The 26,423-nt window shown below is 44.9% G+C and overlaps 1 protein-coding gene across 5 annotated transcripts in view; it reads left to right on the top strand.

Moving 5' to 3' along the window:
- Window positions 1-26,423, top strand: part of MLLT10 (MLLT10 histone lysine methyltransferase DOT1L cofactor) — a 271,496-nt gene that overhangs the window by 224,173 nt on the left and 20,900 nt on the right. For all 5 annotated transcript variants that reach the window (XM_075315577.1, XM_075315578.1, XM_075315573.1 and 2 more), the window contains 2 exons: window positions 12,376-12,481; window positions 20,936-21,011. In XM_075315577.1, the coding sequence (XP_075171692.1) occupies window positions 12,376-12,481; window positions 20,936-21,011 (182 nt within the window). The remainder of the gene's footprint in view (window positions 1-12,375; window positions 12,482-20,935; window positions 21,012-26,423) is intronic.

Below are 26,423 nucleotides of genomic sequence, written 5' to 3'. Positions count from 1 at the left end.
ATTTTGCTGTCCACACACAACTTTTTTTTTTTTTTTTTTAAGCTGCGTTTTTGAGCTTAAAAAAAAATTAAAAAAAATGGACATGTCAATTCTTTCCTGCGTTTTTCTGCGTTTCCCCCCATGCACTGCATTGGAAAACGCAGAAAAGCGCAGAGATCAAAAACGCAACAAAACGCAGCCAAAAACTCACCAAATCGCGGTAAAAACGCATGCGTTTTTTGCCGCGTTTTTTGGTTTGTAGCGGCCAAAAAAACGCAGTGTGTGAACTTAGCCTAATTTTGAGCCACTTTTGCCTTCCTGAATGCAATAGTCACTCACTGTAAAAACGGAAAATTGAAGTCTATGGTGAAGGGCAGCAGGAGGCATGAGCTCAGAGAGAGGTAAAGAGAGACAGATCCCTGCAGATGCTTTCTAGTAGGTGTTTTAGCTCACACAGGAGCTAGATTCGTGGTTACACGGCTGTATAATGTCTTCCGTGCTGCTTCTGAACATAATCCGAGACAGGAGCGCAGATGTCTCTCATGGCTGTGTATCGGAGCTCCCACCCACTAGCTCAGAGACAACTGAAAGTTAGAAATGGAGAGTGCAGAGAGGATAAAGGTGAAAAATGCAGGATACAAGTCATATATCGGCCAGAAATGGTGTGATTCCTCCTGTACACACACAACCGCTTATTCTACAAAATGACCTGAAATGATAGGTAGGCTTTAATGACTTTTCAGTTGATTTTTGCGCTAACCTGGCTCGTATATTTACACCGGCTGGTAATAAGTGTAAATTCCGTCATTTCTCAATAGATCTTGAGATAATTGTGTTTATTAGGTAGGTTGGATTAAGTTGTGTTACTTGCAGTCATAATTCTAAGTGGCTTCAAGTGATCCCCTGTTGTTTTTAGTTTTACTGATCCTTTAATAATACGTGTACAGTGAAATATTCTTCCAGACCGGAGTGTGATTAGATTTCACATGAGCCGGTCAACATTTCTCTAGTAAAACACATTTCACTTTTGCAGCACCAAGGCCTCATGCAAAGTGGTCACATGTTGGCTCCAGTAAAAGACGTTGTGGGGTCCACCATTACAGACTGTGTGATGGGTGTTCTGTCCTAGTTCAGACAAGAGCTGAACTTTGTGGACCAGTCACATCCATAAATTGGAGATATAACTGGCTGTGTGCGGCTTCGTATGCTCCGACACATTTCAGATGAGTGTGGGGACTGTCTGCAGGAATCTGGACCAGACTTTGCAAGATCACGCTTAATTTACGGAAAAAAAAGCCATCAAGGCTCAAAAAGTGAAATCCCTATCAATATTTTGATGTAGTTATTAACTTAATATCTGACCATTTAAAAATCACACCAGAAACCACCCTACAAATCAAAACACGGAGTGTAAAGCCATCTTGGACCCCATTCAGGCGTCCATGTTACATGGCCGTGTTGTATCTGTTTTTTTTTTTTCACAGGTCACATACAGTAGGTACCCATTATAATCTATGGTGCTATTCTAAGGTCTGTTTTTTTTTATTTTTATGGACTGTGTGTTTGCGCAAAACTCAGATGTCTATTTTTTCCGGCATCATTGATAAAAAGGGCAAGTCTATGGGTCTGTGAAAAACATGTACCGCACATGGATGGCATCTGTGTACAGTCAGTGTGCTGGAGAATCTTTGTAATTTATCCATCCGGGAAAAACATTGATGGTAAAAACAGACACACAGATGATGCAGAGATCCAGAACACTGATGATGCGCACGGATCCAAAAACACTGATGAATAAGCACACAGATCCAAAAACACTGATGAATAAGCACACGGATCCAAAACACTGATGAATAAGCACACGGATCCAAAACACTGATGAATAAGCACACGGATCCAAAACATTGATGTGCACACGGATCCAAAACACTGATGAATAAGCACACGGATCCAAAATACTGATGAATAAGCACACGGATCCAAAACACTGATGTGCACACGGATCCAAAACACTGATGTGCACACGGATCCAAAACACTGATGTGCACACGGATCCAAAACACTGATGTGCACACGGATCCAAAACACTGATGTGCACACGGATCCAAAACACTGATGTGCACACGGATCCAAAACACTGATGTGCACACGGATCCAAAACACTGATGTGCACACGGATCCAAAACACTGATGTGCACACGGATCCAAAACACTGATGTGCACACGGATCCAAAACACTGATATGCACACGGATCCAAAACACTGATGAATAAGCACGCGGATCCAAAACACTGATGACTAAGCACACGGGTCCAAAACACCGATGACTAAGCGCACGGATCCAAAACACCGATGACTAAGCGCACGGATCCAAAACACTGATGTGCACACGGATCCAAAACACTGATGAATAAGCACACGGATCCAAAACACTGATGACTAAGCACACGGATCCAAAACACCGATGACTAAGCACACGGATCCAAAACACCGATGAATAAGCACACGGATCCAAAACACCGATGAATAAGCACACGGATCCAAAACACCGATGAATAAGCACACGGATCCAAAACACTGATGACTCGCACTGATCCAAAACACTGATGACTCGCACTGATCCAAAACACTGATGAATAAGCACACGGATCCAAAACACCGATGAATAAGCACACGGATCCAAAACACCGATGAATAAGCACACTGATCCAAAACACCGATGAATAAGCACACGGATCCAAAACACCGATGAATAAGCACACTGATCCAAAACACCGATGAATAAGCACACGGATCCAAAACACTGATGACTCGCACTGATCCAAAACACAAATGACTAAGCACACGGATTTAAAACACCGATGACGATGCACATGGATCCAAAACATTGATGATGCGCACACGGATTCAAAACACCGATGACTAAGCACGCGGATCCAAAACACCGATGACTAAGCACGCGGATCCAAAACACCGATGACTAAGCACGCGGATCCAAAACACCGATGACTAAGCACGCGGATCCAAAACTCCGATGACGACGCACATGGATCCCAAACATTGATGACGATGCACACGGATCCAAAGCACCGATACCATATTTTAACTGTACATGTGAATGAGGCCTCAGGTCCCTTTCAGACATCAGTGTTTCAGGTACGTGTGACATCAGTTTTTAACATGGATGCCACACGTACCCATGTTATTTTATGGTGTTACTCACACGGCCGTGACTCCTCTTGACCCCACACGCAGACATGTCCGTTTTTTCTCCGGTAGCACGAGTGTCACACGGATCACACACTGATGTGATCCATGTGACATGTACCAGACAAAACACGGGTCTTTGAAATAAAAAGATTTTCTATATTCGCCTGTAGCCATCGCTGTTTTCTTTGCCTCTGCTGTCTCTGGCTTCTGACCCCCGCTCATTATATTCATTATTCACTGCACTGAGGAGCTGGAAGAGGAGCATCGCAGGGACAGCGCTGCATACAGCACCGCTGAGGACAGCATTGCAGGGACAGGTGCGTATCCAGCAAGCAGTGTGTGTTCCCAATGAACGCTGATGAACCCGTGAAGTCACCGTGGTGTCATCAGGATGTCGTCAGAGTTCTTTGGGAAGTCCAATGACCTCCTGGACGTCACTGCACACACACACACTGCTGGATACTCCCCTGTCACCACTGTCCCCACGATCAGTGCAGTTCATAATCAATGAGTATAATGAGCGGGGGTCAGAAGCGGGAGGCAGCAGAGCCGAAGAAAATAGCACTGGATACAGGTGAATATAGAAAAACTTTTTTTATTTCAGACACGTTTACTCCGGTACGTGTCACACAGATGTCACACGTGTGACACACACATGACTATACCGATGCGTGTGGCTTGTACCTGATTAAACACAGCTGTTTGAAAGGGGCCTAAAGGCCTGTGTCAGACAAATGCAAACTGGTTTCTGCACCTGCGTTACAGGTACGAGTCCTGGACTCGTCTATATGATGCTTTAATACTTGCGGTCAGATGGGGATGTGTGTGCGCTATACCGGTGCTGTAATGCATAGAGCTCATTGTTCCAGGATCCCAGCGCTCCGTACCGTACCTTACACGTACGATTTATTGTCACCCTAAGCAGCCAATCACATGCAGATTCTCTTCTTAGGGTCTCGAGATGCATATTGGCTGCAATTATATACTTAAATTGTGCATATGCTGCAGAAATATAATCCGCTTCACTGTCTGACTTCTAAAGTTGAAAATCGGCTGTAAATTCCCCATCAACACCATGTTAAGCTTTAAACTGAAAATCTGCTGCAAACTTGTCCTGTGTGAACAAGCCTTAGCAGTTCCTACAGTGGTCTCCTATGTTGTCCATACTGTGGACAAAACCGAGTTCATTGTCTTTCCTCCTCCTCACTCATCTCCTTCAACAAGCCTTTCCATCAAACTTGACTCTCCCCAGTCTCACAAGCTCGTTCCCTTGGAGTAACCCTCGACTCTGCTCTATCCTTCAAGCCACACATCCAAGCCCTCTTCACCTCATGCAGACTACAACTAAAAAATATCTCCCACATCCATGCTTTCCTTAACCAAGAATCAGCAAAAACATTAGAACATGCCCTCATCATCTCCCGCCTCGACTACTGCAACCTCCTGCTCTCTGGCCTCCCTTCCAATACTCTTGCACCCCTCCAATCTCTCCTAAACTCTGCGGCCCGCTTAATCCACCTCTCCCCCCGCTATTCCCCAGCCTCGCCACTCTGCCAATCCCTTCACTGGCTTCCCATCGCCCAACGACTCCAGTTCAAAACATTAACCATGACATACAAGGACATCCACAACCTGTCTCCTCCATACATCTGTGACCTAGTCTCCCGGTACCTACCTGCACGCAACCTCAGAACATCACAAGATCTCCTTCTCTGCTCCTCTCATCTCCTCTTCCTACAATCGCGTACAAGATTTCTCACGTGCCTCCCCCATACTCTGGAACGCTCTACCTCAGCATAACACTCTCCCCTACCGTGGAAAGCTTCAAGAGGAACCTTAAGACCCACCTCTTCCAACAAGCCTACAACCTACAATAACCCTCAGTCCAGTACACCACTGCGCAACCAGCTCTGTCCTCACCTATTGTACCATCACCCATTCCCTGTAGACTGTGATCCTCGTGGGCAGGGTCCTATCTCCTCCTGTACCAGTCTGTTTTGTACTGTTAATGATTGTTGTACGTATACCCTCTTTCACTTTTAAAGCGTCATGGAATAAATGGTGCTATAATAATAAATAATAATATGCCATCAGGGACTCTACAATAGCTGCGTAAGGAGACAACATTGCTGGAATTTTTTTTTTCTTTTTTGCATCTGTTCTGGCATCCTTTCATTTTGCCCGTGATTACAGCCAACTGATCATTTTTGGACCCTTGCCCAGTACATTGTAATGGCTGGGTGACATTGCAGGGTCCAGGAATTTGTGTGTATTCTGCAGAACATTCTCCATACAAAGGGGCATCCTCTGTCGGGAGGCGGTGAGAGGCGATTTCAGCGGTGGAATTTTCCAGCTTGTTGGAATCCTCTGCCCTTAATGTGTATCGACAGGATGATTGCACTTTTTTAATAAATGTTTGCTATGGCCTGTTTTTACTGTGAGCCAAACATGAATCTCCTGCCTCCCATGTAATCCCCGCGCTGCCATTAGCCCCACAATGCAAAGGTGTTAATAATGCGCAACTTAAATATTTATTACTTTTTTTTTCCCTTCTCAGAGAGGCCGGTGTTTGCTCGCATTCTTTTGTGTGGATTCCAGATTCCTTAGTTCTGAATTACTCCTTAGAGCTGGTTGTTGCCGGCGGCTCCGAGAATTGTAAGATTACATTGTGCCAGGGTTATATCATGTAAACTATTAATGAATGGTACAAAATCTATGTATATAAACTTCAAGAAGTATAATTAGGAAGTATGGTTATTCTTACTTTACAGTTGTTGCCACCTCTGGTTCTTGCGTTGCCCACAAGATCGCCATATCCAAAATAAATAAGATGCTCTGTGCTTGTACAACTTGGAAACTTGATGAAGCCGGGTGACTAGCGCAGGCGGGTATGGATCAATGGGCAGCGAAGTTATCGGTGGCTCAGTGGTTAGCACTGCAGTCTTGTGGTGGCTCAGTGGTTAGAACTGCAGTCTTGTGGTGGCTCAGTGGTTAGCACTGCAGTCTTTTGGTGGCTCAGTGGTTAGCACTGCAGTCTTGCAGCACTGGGGTCCTGGGTTCTAGTCCCACTCAGGACACCATCTGCAAGGGGTTTGTATGTTCTCCCCGTGTTTGCGTGGGTTTCCTCCGGGTTCTCCGGTTTCCTGCCACACTCCAAAAACATACTGATAGAGAATTTAGATTGTGAGCACCAATGGGGACAGTGTTGCCAATGTATGTAAAGCGCTATGGAATTAATAGCGCTATATAAATTAATAAATATATTACTAGGAATAGGCTTAGTGCCCGGGCTTTCCAGCTTCAAGACACTTAGTGGTCAAGTGGCTGCATCTCGGGTCTTCACGGGCCATAAATTAGGAGAAGGGGGTTCCTGCACCTATGAAGAACTTGTAAAGACAGGGAAATCTTTCCAGAACTCTACCTCTCGGAGAAGAACGCCCTTTTATCTTGACAGGTTTTGATGTGACCGATTTTCAGTTTTTTTTCCTTCTGTGTATAGTGGCACAAGTTTTTGTCCCATCTGGCAACTACAGGGTTAAGTGGCTAAAGGCAGCGGGCCGGCGGAGATGAGCAGCGCTCTGCAGTCAGAAGAAGTGACTCGGACAAAAGTGATGGCTGTGCCGAACAGCGGGGGCTCGTTACCATTCTCTTCACTGGCAAGTGTCAGGACCGTCACCAGGAATTAGTGTATAGCCAGTCAGAGAGACCTTAGCGGGAGATGGCAAAGCAGAGGAGTGCGTTTCCCAGTGGTGTTGGCGGCACTGCGTACAGGATGCCGTCATCTACCTGATCGGTGGGTGTAGAACGACATCTCTGGGTGAAACCATAGCAAAGGTGGTGCAGTTGTCGTGTAATAGTTAGTCCTCACTTCTCGCGTGTCAGTTATACACCCTGGTGAAGCGGATGTATCACCGCTCCTGACTTATTTATTTTAGTAATTATTTATGTTTATTTCTTTGTGCCGTTCCTCTGTTATTCCTCCTGGAAATTGAGTAAATTAATAAGTTACCTGTGGGAGGACGTGAACACTGTTATCCAATCATTGCCAAGCCAGATTGTGTAGACACGCCCTATTTACAATCGCTCTATTCATGTATTTCCCGGAAGAATAATAGAGGGATAATACTATACAGAAAAGAGGCTGCAGAGTTATTTAACGGGGACTAGCAGACAATAGGGTCGTAGAGAACAATAACTCCTCTTTGGCACCGCAAAGAAATTCCTGTTACTCAAAAGCTGACACAATTGTCTTCCGTATAAATAGACCCTTTGTATATAACCTGAGAAGACCGTTTCAGTCCAAGCAGAGTATGCAACCAAAGGTGACACCTACATGGGCGTCTCTTCTCATTTACACAAATTTCTGCCCATGCTACATAAACATAATAGGGATTAATTAACTGGCTTCCAGTGAAATCATCAGATTGTGAGCCCAATGGGCACAGGCACTGGTGTGTAGTGCTGAACCAACATTAATTAAATTACACGCCGCAAAATTCATATTTATCTATTTATTGGATTCTCCTATTTAAATGGAGAAAACTCATGTAATGCTCAAATGCAGGTAGAAATCAGATTGTGTAAAGGGAGGTGAATGGCCAAATGAGCGTTCACAAAAATGCTTGCTCCCGGTATAAAGAGAGCAGCGATCAGCCACCAACGAGCAAAAGGAGCTCATCGGCTGATTGGATTATCGTGCAGACCTGAAATAATCATGGCAGCACATGTCCCAGGGTTCACAGGGGATCTAGCCGTGATCTAGAGAGACTAATGCCTCCATACAGAATGGACCGTGGTCGGCGACTCCATACACCGCAACGCGTGGCTCCACTGTTTGCTCCTGCGCTCTCGGAGAGCCGCTGCCAGACTCCCCTGATGGCTGCTTATCTCACTGAAACTGAACTGACTGGATCTCCCCAACATAATCTATTGGGAGAGAATAGACATTAGACTGTCTGAGTGTATATGGAGGTCTTAAACATTTGTAGAAACAAATTTTGGCACACATTGCATCAGGTGTATTAAAAGGTCTTAAAAGGAATTTGTCAGCAGGTTTTTACTATGTAATCTTGATATAAGCATAATGTAGGGGCAGAGACCCTAATTCCAGCAATGTTTCACTTACTGGGTTGCGTAATGCAGTTTTGATAGAATCCCTGTTCTCTCTGTTGTAGATGTGCAGCGCTCTGAATGCTGAGCTCTGTATAACTCCACCCACACCTCTGATTGGCTGCTTCCTGTGTACACTGTACAGCAAGCTACCAATCTGTGGTGGGGGTGTGGTGACACTGATTATCCTGACTGTATTGCATGCAACAGCTAGTATATTAATGATAATCTCCCACTGATAAAACACTGATTGTATTAAAACCACAGAGAACTGCTGAGCAAGTGATTCATCGATAGTATCAGGATATCTGCCCCTTCATCATGCTGCTCTCACATAAAATAGCAAAAAACTGCGCTTTAAATATTACCTGACCTATTTGTTTTAACACTGATGGAAGCTCAATATAATAATTGTTATTCCGTATTTGCCATTTACATGTAATGGAAGCTCCTCATGGGCAGCAGCCTGCAGTGTAAGCCCACCTTGGATCGTTCTTGTGTCATCCCCCTTTATTATTTCTTTTAGTTTTTATCGTGCCGGTATGATTGTGTTTCCCCTTGTTGCGTCTTTGGGCGATGCTTTGCTGCATTGCTGTAATCTCGGCACCGCTGCCCTGGATTGAACTTGTTTTTTTTTTTTCCCTTTTAGGAATGACTTAGTTACAGTAGTGCACAAGTGGTTTCTCCTCTGGAAGCGGCCGTAGTATGACACACACAGGAATGTTCTTAGAAAGGGATGGTGTGTGCAGCCAAGGGAGAGCGTTTTATTGCAGCGGATTATGCAAGACTTTGGCTGCGTATGTTGGAGGGCTCATTTTCACGTGTTTGGCACCGGTCCCAGTGTAGGCCCTTTTTTTTTTTTTTTCCTTTCCCCTCTCCAAGCGGTGGTTAGCGACATGAATGAATACAAAGTTTTGAAGAGCTGTTCAGTAAGTAGGACTGGGCCGATGCCAAAAAATCCGGCTCCTTATTTGAGGTCAGGGCAGAGCGCCTATTTGTGGAACTGTCTATTGTGTCGGAACACATCCTCCTTCTTCTGCTCGATCCTCCCCTCGAGAAACCAAGGAATGACAGCCTGCAGATTTCTGGGGAATGACGGGCGGTCGGGCATCCGCCGTCACGCGGGATTGACGGTGTATCTGAAGGCTGGACCCTGTGACCTCCTCAGCCGGCTTGAGATGCACAAGGCCAATCATTTGTGAGACATCTGTTGTCTACCTGCTCTTACGTCCTAAAGGGTTTAATAAGATTAAATAATTAACAGGATAACCACATGGTCGCCATGCGCCGAGGTCCCATTATTGGCGGGGTACTTTAGGGGTGAATGGGATCCTTCATACCGTGTATTCCAGGCAGGGTCCTGCATTATATCGCCCAATTAACTCAACATAAAGCTGCTGGTAAATTCCTACAAGCGGATGCAGATTCCCGGATTCCTAGAGCAGATGCGGCATGTCAGCCGGGAATCTTTGGAGTTACTAAATGTAAGGTTTCTCTTCACTGACAGGCAGCAGAGATCTTGGAAACTGAGACATCGTCATATAGAATATGTTGGCAAGTTATACGACTGCTCAGGGATTAGACGGTGGAAAATCTGGCATGTTAGGCGTTTTCACATCCAGTGCATCCAGTAAACTTGTTGCACGTTAGTAATTAGATTGTCAGCCCCTGGGACAAGAAATAATGCTGGTGAATGGACGTAGGGTCATAAATACTGGGAACCGCTCCTGTCTTTTCCTTAATGGGTCATCTTGAAGATGCAAAGGCACAAGCCATGGTTGAGCTGGTATCATGCCTCCAGAGGAGGGGCTCGTGGTTATCTATCAGCACATCCAGTGTCGCCACCACATCAGTAACCCTGCACTGATCACGTATGTGATGTGTTCCAGGCATCTGCGCACCATGAGATCCAGCAGGAGGATTGCAGGGGCTGAATGCAATGATTTGGTGTTACCGGCCGGTCTCCTCGGTGAATGAAGCGTCTGATTCGCCCCATAACCGATGTCCGGAGGTGGTGGCGACTCTTTCACCAAACCCAATCCGGAAAACAACAGAGCCGTTCCTAAAATGTAGAGAATGGCGGCAGACGAAGGCCCCCAAACTGACCGATCCTGGTAGTACTGGCCGCCAGACTAATGTGGGCTCACAAATGTCGGGGTGTCGTAGATCAGGTTTGGGTATTTTGATAGGAGATGAACTGTCCAGTGCTGAGCGACAGAATTAACTCCTCTGTGAGGGCTTCCCTGCGATGGGAAGTGTTTCTACAGGTTCTCTCCATAGTAAATAGTCGGAATCTGAATAGTTTTCTTTTCATTCCATTTGTGTTTTGTTTTATTTTATTTTATTATTTGTATGACAGCCAATTGTGAAAATATTTAAAGAGAATTTGTCACCAGTTTTTTGCCATGTAATCTGAGAGCATGATAATGAAGGGACGGAGACCTTGAGTTTAGCGATGTGCCCCTTACTGAGCTGCTTACTGTCATTCTGATACCATCGCTGTTTTCTCTGCTGCAGTTGTACCAGCTCTCTAAGTGCTGAGGTCTGTATAATCTTGCCCACTGATAGGCAGCTTTCTGCCTATGAACAGTGTACACAGGAAGCTGGTGGGGCGGGCTTACCCCAAACAGTTGACTAAGAGACACGAGACACTTAAGGTCCAGTCAAACATAATGATCTTGTTAACGAGATCGTTACTACGTCAGTGTTTCCGGATTGTTGTTAAATCGCTGGTGAGATCGTTGGTGAGATGTCAGTCATTTTCCCAACGACTTTAGTAACGATGCAGCGACCTGTATAACGATCTCGTTGGTCGTTGGGACCCTGTCACACAGCAGCTATGTAACGATTCCAACCTCGAATAGGGGCGTAGTGTTTGACGCTGTGAGCCACGTAGGCGTGCATATGCGTCACCTTCTTCCACACCCCTCCGCTCCAATTGGTGGCCAATACTGCGTTCGGATTAGGCGGCCGGCCTAGAAGGCAACTTTGTATCGCTTCAACCTTTGTCCCTTTTTGAGCCTTGCTTTGAGAATAGAACCTGCAACTCCACCCGGATTCGTTCGTACTTTTTTCCCGGTTGCTTGCTTGCTTTTCGGATCGAAGCTGCATCTGCACCCGGATTCATCCCTCCTTTGTTCCCGAGCGTTTGCTTTGAGGATCGAAGCTGCGATTCCACCAGGATTACCTGTTCTTCACTGATAGACCTCAAAGCAAGGCTCAAAAAGGAACAAATCATGACGTGATACCCAATCAGAACGCAGTACTGTTCTCGGCACCAACCAATCGGTGCAGAGGGGGCATGGAAAAGGTGACGCAACTACACGCCTACGTGTCACAATTTTAAGTTCTCATCTAGGTCGTTAACGAGATCGTTGGTAGGTGTCAAACATACAGACCCATCCTGCCCAGCAGGACTCAGAGCCAAAAATGGCCCAGGACATTCAGCAACGACCAATGATCTCACAGCAGGGGGCGGATCGTTGGTACGTGTCAAACATAACGAGATCACTGGTGAAGTCGTTGTTACGTCACAGAAACTGACATAGCAACGATGGCGTTAGCGATCTCGTTATGTGTAAAGTGGCCTTAAGTCCTGTGGTGATAATCTCTTGCTGATAAAACACTGACTATATTGAAACAGTAAAACCCAGCCAGTCAAGTGTCTCCTCACTGGATAAGTCTCTCACACCAAATCATGCTACTCTCAGATTACATAATGAAAACCTGCTGAATGATTCCCTTTAAAGACAATTCTGCTTAAGTAGCGAGTACTGTAGTGATATGGGAGCAAAGGAAGCATCCGAATAAATCCAGGCAGTTTAAGGTTATTAATCTAGGTCTTTTTTGCAAGCTATGTAGATACAGTTCCAGGTGGGTGATCCCTTATTGATGCCATCATGTTATTTGCTGATTATTTTCTGTGATCGTGAAAAATTTTATTTACTAGAATCCTGAATCATTAATATTTCCATTGGATATTAACATTTTTGGAAATGCTATAAAAAAAAAAATTAACCTGTCACCTTCTATTTTGAGACCACCTGATTTATAACATGTTTCCTATTTCTTTTGCAGGTAAATTCTCTTCCTGGATCTCTAGTGACCGTAACGTCATCTCTTCTCAGTGGAAGCAGACAGAATCCAACCCCGTCTGTAGGGGCGCCCGAAAACAGCCAGACAGGTAATGACCGCCGTGTAGCTGGAAATGCTCCACAGAATGAAGCACATACATTGCAAGTCCCAGCTGTGTGGGCTGAACGCATGATCGGCACCCAGCTCTCTCCTGACCTCCCATATACATGAGGGCTCGGCTGGGCCAGACACCCTGAAAATTAGATGGACCGAGCATTGAAATCCCAACCGCCCCATCATTCTTTCCTCTACCCTCACCTGTCTAGCTGGGAGTCTAGGCCCCGTATATAATGCAGATGGTCGGCCAGTGCCTTCAAAAGAAGTTTTGGACATAACATCCAAACTTGACAACACAGATATATTATGTCGGAGACTGGCGTGAAAATGCCAACAGTCACTATATTTTTGAATCGTTTTATTTTGTTTTCCAAAAATGTTGCCAGTTTTCGATATGTTTTGTGCCAGAAATCTGACAAAAACACTTTGATGAATCGGGTCCATTTGCTGTAGATACAAAAATGTAGGAAAATGTTATTTAAAATCTACTACAAAGTTGCTTCATTTTTTATTTTCTGAGCGTTGAGAGGAAAAAAATGTATTGCAAAAGCCAACACCCAATATATGCTGTGATTCCCCTCTGTGTATCTGGTCACCTAAGTCTAGTTTCACACTTGCGTTGAACGGCATCCGTTGCATTGCGTTGTGTGATGGATGCAACGGATGTGTTGCATTTAGTGGCACAACGGATGCAACGGATCGTACAAAATAACGGAATCTTCTTCTTTTTTTTTTTTTTTCTTTTTTACAGTTTTACCGGCGGCAGACTATTGATGGCTCACAGCCGGTCACCAGGTGATCAGCTGATCGCTCACAGCAGCCGGGTGATAGGCTGAATGCTCGGCCAGCGAGAATGTGTGTGGGGGGCGGAGTGCGGGGTGGGTGGAGCCGAGCGGGGCCATGGCGCTGAGGACGTCAGTGCCGCGGGGACTGCATGGCTGGGGACAGGTGTGTGTGTGCACATGCGGACTGCGGAAGTGGGCAGAGCCGAGCGGGAAAGTGTCGAGCTCCCTGCACACGTAGCTGGGGTAAATATCGGATAACTAAGCAAATCACTTTGCTTGGTTACCCGATATTTACCTTGGTTACCAGCGTACACCGCTTAGCGCTGGCTCCTTGCACCCGTAGCCAGGGTAAATATCGGGTAACTAGGCAAAGCGCATTGCTTAGTAACTGGATGTATACCCTGGTTACGTATGCAGGGAGCCAGAGAGAGCATGCGCAACGAAATCCTACGGATTGCGCTGCTCAGAAAACATTACATGCTGCGTTCCTTCCGCCTGGTGGAAGCAACGCAGGTCCATCACTCACAATCAGTCATCCATACAAGTCTATGGGAAGCAGCGGAATCCGTTAACGGATTCCGCTGTTTTCCAAAACGGCGGATTGCAACTGAAGGAAAACAACGCAAGTGTGAAAGTACCCTAATTTATGAGCAGGTTATGTATATTACAAAAGGGAAGTGTTTCATCTGTCTTATAACCATGTGTGCATGTGGAGGGTTTTTTCTTTTATGGGTTCAAAAATTATGTATTTTCTACTACAAACCATTCTTGAAGAAACGCTCCTTTTTTGTTTCAAGTGTTCAAGAGGTTTTTTTTTGTTTTTGAACATTATTTTTTTTTTGCAACCTGTTCATTGGATAGTGTCTCCATAAGACTGCCTTTTTTTTTATTTTATTTTATAATTACCACCAGGTGTTTCTCAAAATTTGAATAGTTAAGACAAACGATTAAAGGGAACCTGTGAGGTGTAATATGTACCCAGAGCCACGAGCAGTTCTGGGTGCATTTTGCTAATCCCTGCCTAACAGTCCCTGTATACACTAGCATAGATAAAGAGATTTTTAGAAAGAGTATTTCTAATGATCCTTTATGATATGCTAATGACTGCAGGGACTAATCTGCCCTCTTATCATGTTAGCACACCCACAGGCGCACCGTTGTCACCACTTCACAATGCCAGTCTTAGGGTCCGCATTATTAGAAAGACCCACATTCTGGTTATGTGCACTATGAAGCCGGGTGTACACATGACCGGACGTGGGGGGACTTCTGATCATGGGCACCGACCGGTGTTTTGAAGGTACACGCGTCACCATCAATGACGCTGGGCAATGGGCATTGAATAGCTTGTTAGCATGTCCCTGTGGGTGTACTCACATGCTAAGAGGGCGGAATGAGCACAGGAACGAACGCCCTTGAGACTAGTCCCTGCGCTCATTAGCATATCATAAAGGATATTTAGAAATACTTTTTCTAAAGCTCTCTCTATCTATGCTGGTGTATACAGGGCGGTTAGGCAGGGATTAGCAATATGTACCAGAACTGCTCGTGGGTCTGGCTGCATATTGCACCTGACAAGTTCAGTTCTTTAAAGGGCTCTTCTCGTATGAAGGGAATCCGATCAACATTCCTGATTACATTGGCTCTGAATGGAGCGGAGGTTGATCATTTGCTTTGCCCCCATTCATTCTAATAGGAGTGGTGAAGATCCATCCGAGTGCTGTTCTCGGCAATCTTCGTCACTCCCATTTATAATGAATGGAGCAGTAGTGCAGATGATTGACCTCCGCTCCATGTAGCCAGGCCCTGTTCTTAGGATTGGTGGGGCCACACCGGTGGGAGACCACAGTATACCTAACATTATCCTCTATCCTATGGATAAGGAGGCGGGGGGATACCTTTTTTAAACTTGAGAACACACCTTCAAAACACATCATAAGGACAGAATGGAGATTAACATTGAAATGAGTCAAAAAAGACTTTAGAATGATTTTTCGGGCTGCTCCAAAAACCTTTGTTTGCTCCTAGCCTAATAGTTCCCTGTCTTTGTCTGCGCAGTTGTGTTCCAGGCGGTTTCTGGGGCACACATGTATTCTATTACTTTTACCTCATTTGACTTTTGTGTAATTTGCTACAAGTCGTTTCATTTCTGCCTCGTTCCATATTTTTAATACAGCACATAAAACAACGCGCAAGGACGCAAAATTACTCCAACCACCTCGCCAAAATCTGTAGACATGGTGATCCCTCGCACCCCCCCCCCACCCGAAAAAAAGAACTCTTCTAATAATAGAAATAATGTAAAGTTCATAAAACTGGGCTGAAAGTTGATGAACTGTGCATTGTCCGTGCACATCTGCACGCAGCTTATATTGGGAGCGAGCTCCGGGCTCGGGGAGATCCTTTGTTCTTTTGCTTGCGGAGAAGTTTTTGCATTCAGGGCTTTGTGGACATGTCCTAGTAGTCACCACTCTTTGCTGGAGGGGGGATGGTTTTACCAGTGCACCGAGAATGGATCAGCCATGTCTTTGCCAGCCGAGGGTTAGAGGTCATCCTCCTCAGAATGAGGGGAGGATAACCTTGAGAGGGGCCAGCTAGGGGTGGTGCCTTTTGTTTCTGGCTACAGGCAAGTTTTCCCCTCTCGCTCTTACTTTCACTATTATTGTTTTGACCGCTTATTGTTATTATATAGGCTTGTCTTGTTTCTTTCCCAAGGAGATCCATTTCCAGGGCCGGAGACAATCTGACAATTTTATGTGCAACAAGCAGAATTTAAGTGACGCGGCCGCACACCCACCGCCTGACACACACACACCGGACCTCCCCTTCCCCGGGAGTTTGTGGTGTGCCGCAGCGTATAAAGTGTTAAACGGCACAACACATTGGGATTTGCTGTGATAAGCATACAGATTAGCTCCTCACAGCTGTGATTCATTACTTTCACTGGAGAAATTAAAAGTGGCAGAAGGGAGGTGTACAGCACATGGGAAACGCACTCCTCCTCCTCCGCTGCAGACGCAGAACATAGGGAAAGCCAGAACTGATAGCAGATAGGACATCTATGGGGACGCAGGGCTGTGAACCGGAAGAGTAGTACCGGATTGTAAAAAAACAAAAAAAAACAAACATTGGGAATAAAAATACCTGAATATTTCCAAGATCAAACCCATCCCCTCACTACTTAGCCAAACAGGATAAAAAAAAATTGTTCTTTAAAAATTAGCCAATTAAAGACCAGACTTTCACCCTATTATTATTATTTATTATTATTATTTATTATTATTATTATTTTTATTATTATTATTTTTATTATTATTATTATTATTAATAATAATTTATTATAGCCATTCTGTTAAGTTTTTTTTTTTTGTTTTGTTTTTTCCCCCCTCCATATGCGTTTTTAAAAGCTGTAAATTATTTTTCTTGTTCGGCTATTCAAACTATTTTAGCATTTATTTTTTTTGTGATACACAGGGCATAATCTTTATATTATTTTTACCCTCTTTTATACTTTTTTTGTTTTTTTTTTTTCCCCCTGATATCCGTGGTAAAATAAAGAGAATACGTCTGTTTTTCACATTTTTAATAACTACAACGGACCACTAGAATTCACTTTAAAATGTGTTCCCCTTTCTGTAACAATTATTTTTTTTAAAATATATCAGACACTTTTTGTTTATCAACTGAGGTAGAGCTAGTAATAGAAATTCAGATAGATAGCGGACTTATTTTTTTTCATGTTTTGTTTTTTCATTTATTTCACACATTGTGCTCTGCAATAAGGTCATACAAGAGCCTGAGGTTAGAGGGGATGAGGGATTTTAACATTGTACTTTTTTTTTTTTTTTTAATCTGATTTCTTCTGTAACTCGGGCTGGTATAGTTGCCCCAGTTACAGGGCAAATTGATCTTCTAGCACAGCCTGAATTGCAGGTCTGAGTCTCGTGTGACCCAGCAGCTTCTGCGCTCTCCCTACACCCAGCAATCACATGACCGCTAGGTCTGAAGAGGAAGTGCTGATGGCGCTTCCTATTTTTGTATACACAGGACTTGTTCAGCACTGTGTGTATAGAGATCAGGAAGGCAGAGACTGTAATAAACCATCTCTGCATTCTCTATGGGAAGTCTGGCTGTGTCTGACAGCGGAGTCTACACTCCTGCAGCTGCTCTACTACGCAGTACTGTTTTAGAAGTTAACCTCAGAGTAGAACACTGATATCACAAACATTTATAGTCTATGGAAGGGCCGCATGAACTTAATAAATAAAAGTAATCTTTATAAGATGCTTTAAAATAAATAAATAGTACATAATAAGTATTAGTAAGCAGTAGCCAAAAAAGGAACAGAACTGTCTGACCCCGAGGGCTGTTGAGTCAGTAAGCCGCACTTCCGACTCCTCTATTATTCCACACCAACTTCATCTGACTCCTCTATTATGGATCTTGTATATTAATAAATTATAGCAAAATGGTGACGTTGGGTCTTTAATCACAATCATGTATAGAAATTATTCCGGGAAATATTTTTTATTTTGAAGCCAGAGTTGGAGCCATTTCTACCAGCTTCCCCAAAAACTGACTTATTGCACAGCACTGCTCAAAATATCCGGCTACTGGATGTGTGAAGTCACTGGTGGACGGAGGGATTATCATTTCCTAGTAATAATGGCAAAATGGTCTTCAAATTGTATACATTATGTACAGAAGATATTAATCAAGGGGTTCAAATGATTTTAACGTTAGTAAGAAGCCATTTATTAGGCTGTTTTTACACTGCCTTAAAGGGGCTGTCCAGTGAAAACAAGATATCGCATTTCTGCAAAATAGGTGATAACTTACGAAGGCGGTTTGACCACTGGGATCTTCACCCACTGACAGAATGGGGAATTTTTTTATCCATCCCTGTAAGGCTCTGTGCCCACATAGCGTATTTTCATGCAGTTACGCTGCGATCTGCACCGCAGTGTAACTGCATGCGGCCTGCGTCCCCAGCACAATCTATGAAGATTGTGCCTAATCCATGCCCACGTGGCGTATTAGAGCGCAGCGCAGCGCTTCGGCTACTGCCGAATCGCTGCGTTCTAAGAAGTGACATGTCACTTCTTTCCTGCGCTCTGCATGCAGCCCCCACTCTGTCTATAGGAGGGGCTGCATCCAGAGCGCATGAAATCGGCTTTTCAGTACGCACTGTTTCTGCAGCGATTTGAAGCGCACATGTGCTGTTCAAATCGCTGCAGAAATTTCTGCAGGGACAGAACGCAACGTGGGCACATAGCCTAAGGCTTTTTTTTATTATCCCTGGTATAAAGTGGAGTGGCAGATAAAAAAAAAAATAGTAATGTGCTCTCACCAGACAACCCCTTTAACACCAAGACCCCTCAGCACTTTTATTGAGCCCTATGCTGATCTGAAATGTCTCCACTTAGTATTGATGTTTTTTTTTTCTCATTTTCCTCTTTCCAAGTAAACCTAACCACTTTTACTGTATATCATGCTTATTTCTGTTGTGTCCTTATCCCTTTTTTTTTTTTTTTTGCGTTTTCATTTTACTACGTTCTGTCCAAAATATATTCTATGAATACTGGTGGTCAGAAGTAAAGGAAGGAGTTCATACCAGGTGGCCTAGGGTGGAGGAAGGGGTTTACACCTGGTGGTCTAAGGTGGGAGAAGGGGTTCACACCTGGTGGCCAGGGGTAGAGGAGGGGTTTATACCTGGTGGTATAGAGTAGAGGAAGGAATTCGTATCTAGTGGTGTAGGGTAAAGGAACAGGTTCATATCTGGTGGTGTAGGGTAAAGGAACAGGTTCATATCTGGTGGTGTAGGGTAGAGGAAGGGGTTTATATGTGGTGGTCATGTAGAAGAGGAGGTTTATACCAGGTGGTTTAGGGTAGAGGAAGTGCTTATACCTGGTGGTCTAGGTAATAGGATGGGTTTATATCTGATGGTCAAGTAGAAGTTTATGCGTGGTGGTCTAGAGTAGAGGAATTTGCTTATTTTTGGTGGTCTAGGATAGAGGAAGGGAATTATATCTGGTGGTTTAGGGTAGAGGTAGGGCTTTATATCCAGTGGTCATGTGGAAGACTAGGTTTATGCCTGTTGGGATTATACTCCATTGTCTAGAGTAGAGGAAAGAGTTCATACCTGGTGGTGTAAGGTAGAGGAAGGGGTTCATAGCTGGTAGTCTAGGGTAAAGGAAGGGGTTTATATCTGATGGGTCATTCAGAAGAAGGGATTTATATCTGGTAGACTCGGGTAGATTTAAAAAAAACCCCAAAACTTATTTAATGGGAATCTGTCACCAGGTTTTTGCTCAACCATCTGAGAGCAGCATAATGTAGGGGCAGAGACCCTGATTCCAGCAATGTCACTTACTGAGCAGTTTACTGTTTGATAAAATCAATGTTTTCTCTGCTGCAGATCTAGCAGTTATACAGAGCTCATGAATATGCTGGACTACCTGGCAGCAAGTAGTCCTGTAATGATAATGTACTGCTGATTAAACAGTGATTTTATCAAATCTATAATAAGCAGCCCAGTAAGTGACACATCACTGGAATCAGGGTCTCTGTCTCTACATTATGCTGCTCTCAGATGAGGTGTGAAAAACTTGGTGACAGATTCCCTTTAATGACCTGGTTTAGATTTTGACAGGAAGCTTGCCAATCACTTCGTCTCTTTTCCTGCTCCGATCATACCGATCAGTTTGGACTTTGATATTATGATCTGCTGTACGACATTCCCCAATGTACAGATGTTTTTGGCCTGTATTGAGTTGTTTATTATTTATTTTTATGCTTTTTGAGGTGATATTTTTCTTAGCGTTTTGTGAAGCTTTTACACAAATGACAGTGCGAGCCCTGATGGGGTAACTGCACATTGTTTCTAATGTACTCTGTACCAGCTTTAATTATTTAATATTTTTGCGACCGTCTCTGCAGGTCCCTCCCGTGTATGAATTATTTCTAGCGTTGGTGTGCAACAGCAATTTCAGCTTTCAGAATCAAGTTTTGCCCCAATGTAGAATGAAAAATGGCTTGTACTTTTAATATATCCATGTATATATAGATAGAATATAAACTAATTGAGACAAATCAAAAGATTTTTTTTTTGACATATCTCAAGGAATTGTATCACTCTTTACCCCTAAACAATCAGATGTAACTTGATACAGTGTTCATAAAAAAAAAAATATTCTCCATTGTGCAGAGGGAAATGGCTTCTGGCAGTAACCACTGTTTTCTGTAATGTTGATGCTGCCTGTACTTCTTTTTTTTTTTTTTCCCATTTTCCAGTTGTTTGTAGCATTTCGGATGTAGCTTATGTTGAGGAAAGCCAGATCACATGTTCCAGCCGGCCTGCTGTGCCGTGCATAAAAAGCTTTGTGATGTCAAAGCCCCCCGCTCAGTGGGAGCTGGGAATTATTAATTGGCAACACATAGTTTATGTAAAATTAGGTCATTTCACTCTTATTTGAAAATGGGTTGTTTCTATCTGGTTAAAATGATCGGGGGTGGGTGAACCCCCCCACCCAATTTATCATTAAAGGGAGACAAGATGATACCTGGAGCCCTTCGCCGCGCTCATTGTGATACCGGTCGGACAGGTTAGATTGGTCTGTTTTTGTAAAGTAACACATGTGTTTCTCTGACCTGTTTTTCAGCGGATCCAGATCTGGGAGACAATGGTCGCAGTCTGGCCGTGAAGGTCGCCTCCCCCCGAGGAAGCCTGTCTCCACGGTGAGTATTCTCTCCTCGGGAATCGCACATATCCGAAATGAACAAACCTCTCATCGGAGGCCAGCGATTTTGTTGACATTTGAAGGAATAATAAAGACAGCCTGTGGACGTGGAGAAATGGCTGCTGCTATTCTCCGAGGAGCAGGAATTTGCTTTTGTATGATATTAAAACATGTGCTGAAAGGCTGTCCAGTTTCCCCCGGGGACACTCGGAGGGCGTCACTTGCCCGGGCAGCGTGCAGACAGGGCTCTTCTAGTGTGCTGCTCATCTTTATTAGCACCTCATTATGCCACTGGTGACACCCCTTATTTATTATCTTCTGCCATCTCCTCTGAGCTTCTCATTACCTACAGATCTTCCTCCAGGACATCAGTGTGCAACGGTGGGGACTGAGGGACTAATGTCATCAACAGTCCATAATGAAATGTGTGCGTGGTCTTCATCCAACACGGTGGAACCTGGTGACAGTCAAAGCTTGTGTGGCCAGACCCACCCTGTGCAACTTGTGTTTTTTTGTTTGCTGTATTTTTCAAATTATAAGACTCACTTTTCCTCTCAAATTTGTGAGGAAAATGAGGGGTGCGTCTTAAAATCCGAATGTAGCTTACCGGGGGGGGGAGGGAAAGGCGGTAGAAAAATGTCACGGGAGGCAATGGCTGTGCACTCTGCTGCGGGCTGTGTTGTGGTCATTGCTCTGTGCGGCAAGCACTGAGACACAGGCCATTCTGAAGATGTCTGCAGTGAAGGCTTCAAATAATGGGGCCCAGAGTCTGCGCGTGAGCAGATGGAGCACTCTGCTCATGCTCCCATCTGTGCATGCGCTGCCTCCAGCCCATTGATGTCCCAGCAGCGGACTTAAGGGAAATTGCACCCGGAGGTGTTGTACATACATACATACATACGTGCGTGCGTGCGTGCAAGTACTCGGCTTGTCATTGAGCTGATAACTCAGTCTGCACACGCGCCGACTCTGAGCGCGATTTCTTTGAAGGCCGCACTGCTGACATCTTCAGAATGACCCATGTCTCACCGCCCACAGCGAGCCCCAGCACAGAGCGTCGCCCGCAGCGAGCCCCAGCACAGAGCGTCGCCCGCAGCGAGCCCCAGCACAGAGCGTCGCCCGCAGCGAGCCCCAGCACAGAGCGTCGCCCGCAGCGAGCCCCAGCACAGAGCGTCGCCCGCAGCGAGCCCCAGCACAGAGCGTCGCCCGCAGCGAGCCCCAGCACAGAGCGTCGCCCGCAGCGAGCCCCAGCACAGAGCGTCGCCCGCAGCGAGCCCCAGCACAGAGCGTCGCCCGCAGCGAGCCCCAGCACAGAGCGTCGCCCGCAGCGAGCCCCAGCACAGAGCGTCGCCCGCAGCGAGCCCCAGCACAGAGCGTCGCCCGCAGCGAGCCCCAGCACAGAGCGTCGCCCGCAGCGAGCCCCAGCACAGAGCGTCGCCCGCAGCGAGCCCCAGCACAGAGCGTCGCCCGCAGCGAGCCCCAGCACAGAGCGTCGCCCGCAGCGAGCCCCAGCACAGAGCGTCGCCCGCAGCGAGCCCCAGCACAGAGCGTCGCCCGCAGCGAGCCCCAGCACAGAGCGTCGCCCGCAGCGAGCCCCAGCACAGAGCGTCGCCCGCAGCCAGCCCCAGCACAGAGCGTCGCCCGCAGCCAGCCCCAGCACCGCCCCTGCTGCCGCCCCTCCCTCTCCCCTGTTACCTTTTACTTTTTTTTTCTTTAAATTTGGGGTGTTCTGCACAGGAGATGTAGACACAGAACAATTGGAGATTTTTAATGAACATGACATTTTAATTTTGGGTGCCCTCAAACAATAAAAAAAAAATATAGATTACTAAGGTGACGCGACTTTAGTCCAGGGCGATCAGCTGATCAGCCCCAGTCCCACATCGGCCAGGCTTTTCTTCTGACATTGATGGCTATATGACTGGATGGCTGTCCATCTAATACATGGAAATATCATGTGTGCCAGAATGAGGGAATCTTGTGCAAAGCTGCTCTCCGTTCTGTCCTCTATATGATGACCAAGTACCTTAGAAGTGATAATGGGGTTATTTGTTCTCTGAGACAACCCCTTTAATTGAAATTAAATTGGGATTAACATTCGTACAAAACTGTAGCATAATGGGAGGGGGGGGGGGCTTCATACCTTTTGGGTTTGGAATACATTTTCTTCATGGATGGGCAGCCTTGGACACCTTGCTGATCACCACGGAGCTTATGTGGCTTTTTAGATGTTTTAGAGTCAAATTGTGCAATTCCAGAGCACATCAGAGGTAATGTGTGAAGGTTTTAACAGAGTAATTGGCATCCTCTAAGTAACAGAACAGCACTTAAAGCCGATAATTTGTTATTTTGTCATTACGAACTATATTTGAAGAGCGGCAAATCTTTTTCCCGTGTATAGCATCCATCTTACAGAGCCAATAAAGGTAATGGAAAGCAGGGCGAGCAGCGTGCTGGCTCAGCATGGGATGACCTCACATAGTCATTGATAGGTCTGCCACATTAGTGCTAACCAAACAGCCCATCACTTGTAGGACATTAGTCACTGAGCGCTGGACAGTCCCGATCTGGTATGTTGCAGAGAGATGTATATGGGCAAAAAATGACCTGGGCTCTGCTGTAGAACGTGTCTTAGTACACTGCATCCATTAGCTCCTAAAGGAGTGAATACATCTCTTCCAGTAACACACATTCTTCCCAATCTTCTCGATACATGCTTGGCATTAGGTTCCCATTTGGAATCAACAGCTGCTATTCCAATATCCAAGACTCTTCTTGTGCTGCACCAGTTCTCTAGGATGCTCTACCCTGGGCAGTTACGTGTAAACAATGTTCCAACCTGCATAGATCATGGATGGGAAGCCCTACTTATGGCAGGAGAAGGAAACTAGCACAAATTACTTCCAATCTCTAAGACTCTTCTTGTGCTGCACCAGTTTTCTAGCATGCTCTACCCTGGACAGTGACATGAAAGCAATTTTCCAACCTGCATACATAATTGCTGGGAAGCCTTACTAATGGTAGAAGAAGGGAACCAATAAGCGTAGTTCTGCTCAACTGGCACTAGGTGCTCAAAGGTAAAAAAAACAATATAATGAAAGAGAATGGCCAGAATCACACTTGCTAGTGCCTCGCGTGTAACTCGCGCGAGTCTCTCATGGTAGAACCCGGCATGGCCGCACACTATGCATACAGGTGCGTCTGAGCTGCATAGAGATACATGCAACCGGACCCGCTCCTGTCAGGGGAGTGTGCGGCCATGCCGGGTTCTACCATGAGAGACTCGCGCGAGTTACACACGAGGCACTAGCAAGTGTGATTCTGGCCAATAACTTCGGCACACCATTTGAGGATGTAAAACAGGAAAGTGGACACTTCTTCTTTTTTGCATCTTCAAATGGTGTGCAGAAGAAGGGAACCAGCACAAATTACTTCCAATCTCTAAGGCTATGTGCCCACGGGACCTTGTTTCTGCGGATTTTGCCGCGGAAGACCTGCGGATTTTTCTGGATTTTCCAGATAAATTCGCAGGTTTTAGCACGTACAGTCACTCCCCATGTTATCCTATGGGACATGGGGAGTGCTGTGTCCACGCTGCGGAAAGTGCAGCTGCCGACCATGCTGCGGATGTAGGCATCCGCATGTATAATTGCATGTCAATTATTCATGCGGAATTACCTGCGGATGTCCCGGCCCTCCGCTATGGAGATAAGAGGCCGGGACGTCCGCAGGTAAGCCGCATGAATCTCCGCATGTTTCCCGCAGCTATTCCGCTGTAATCTAGCAGCTAAAAATAGCTGCGGACGCCGCCGAGCAGCTGCGGGAAACATGCGCTCGTACCTGCGGATACATCCGCAGGTACGAGCGCCCGTGGGCACATAGCCTAAGACTCTTCTCATGCTGCACCAATTCTCTAGAATGCTCTACCCTGGGCAGTTATGTGAAAACAATACTCTAACCTGCATAGCTAATTGCTCGGAAGCCCTGCTAATGGCAGAAGAAGGGAACCAATTCAAATTACCCCCAAATATTAGGGTCTCTTTAGGGGAGACCTTCTTGAAACTGTACCAATGATTAAAGGATAAAAGTGTAAATGGATATATTTAATATCTATTTTCCATGTAATTGACTATTTTCAGATATCGTGTATTAGAGGCTTTGCACGTCCAGAGTTTTTCCTCCCCCGCCTTAGGAGTAATTAATCAAATAAATAGGGAGATTGGGGCAGGAATTCCCGAGCTCTGGAAATAAGTGAACTCTATTCAGCAACTTGAGCTTGTTCCCTGTGGTTCTCAATTCTCTCGCCTTGGAAGTGCTCGTCCATCATGGTCCTCGCAATTCATTTGAGGGCCCCAGATTCCTGGTAGCAGACCTGCAATCATAAGTCAGATTGACTAGCCGTCCCAGCGAGAATACTTTTTGCATTTGTTTTTCGATACGGGATTCTCCTGTGAAGGAGCCCGGCTGACAGCTGAAAGACTGATCACAGCTTTTTAATCCTGTGTACATTTTTTAGGGAAATTGTATCTCGCTACCACGGCCCATTACGAGGAGCCGCGTGAGAGTCACCTGTTCTCTGCGCTTGTGTGTTTGCAATGGAAAACCCGTATTTTGCCTAAATAGCTATGTAAATATTAGAGCAATTACCAGTCCTACACGTTGGAGAACTTTGTCCTGCATTCCTTGGCGTAATTAGCAGCTACGAGGAGTCTGGTGGGGACCGAAATGTATCCCTATTAAAGGAGCACGGACATTAAAAAATAACAAAAACTGGAACACAAGATGCCCAATATCAAAAGAAAAACTTAGAAATCTCTATTTTATTATTTTTTAATTTTCTTTTATCTCCCAGTAGTCAACTATTGCCCCCTTCTACCTACGGAATTTTTGTACTAGTGCATATATACACACAATATAAATATAATTTAGTTATTTTTTATCTCCCAGTAGCAACTATTGGCCCCTTATGCCTATTCTTTGTACTAGTGCATATATACACAAAAAATAAATTAATTTATATTTATATTGCATCTCCCAGTAGCAACTATTGGCCCCTTATACCTATTCTTTGTACTAGTGCATATATACACAATATAAATATAATTTATTTATTTTTATCTCCCAGTAGCAACTATTGGCCCCTTATACCTATTCTTTGTACTAGTGCATATATACCCACAATATAAATATAATTTATTTATTTTTATCTCCCAGTAGCAACTATTGGCCCCTTATACCTATTCTTTGTACTAGTGCATATATACACAAAAAATAAATAAATAAATTATATTTATATTGTATCTCCCAGTAGCAACTATTGCCCCCTTCTACCTATTCTTTGTACTAGTGCATATATACACACAACATAAATATAATTTATTTATTTATTTTTTGGTGGGCTTTTCTTTGT

The sequence above is a fragment of the Anomaloglossus baeobatrachus genome, chromosome 6 (genome assembly GCF_048569485.1).
Source record: "Anomaloglossus baeobatrachus isolate aAnoBae1 chromosome 6, aAnoBae1.hap1, whole genome shotgun sequence".
Classification (NCBI taxonomy): Eukaryota; Metazoa; Chordata; class Amphibia; order Anura; family Aromobatidae; genus Anomaloglossus; species Anomaloglossus baeobatrachus.
The sequence above is the reverse complement of the archived record's forward strand: the minus strand, read 5'-3'. Positions and strand labels throughout refer to the sequence as shown.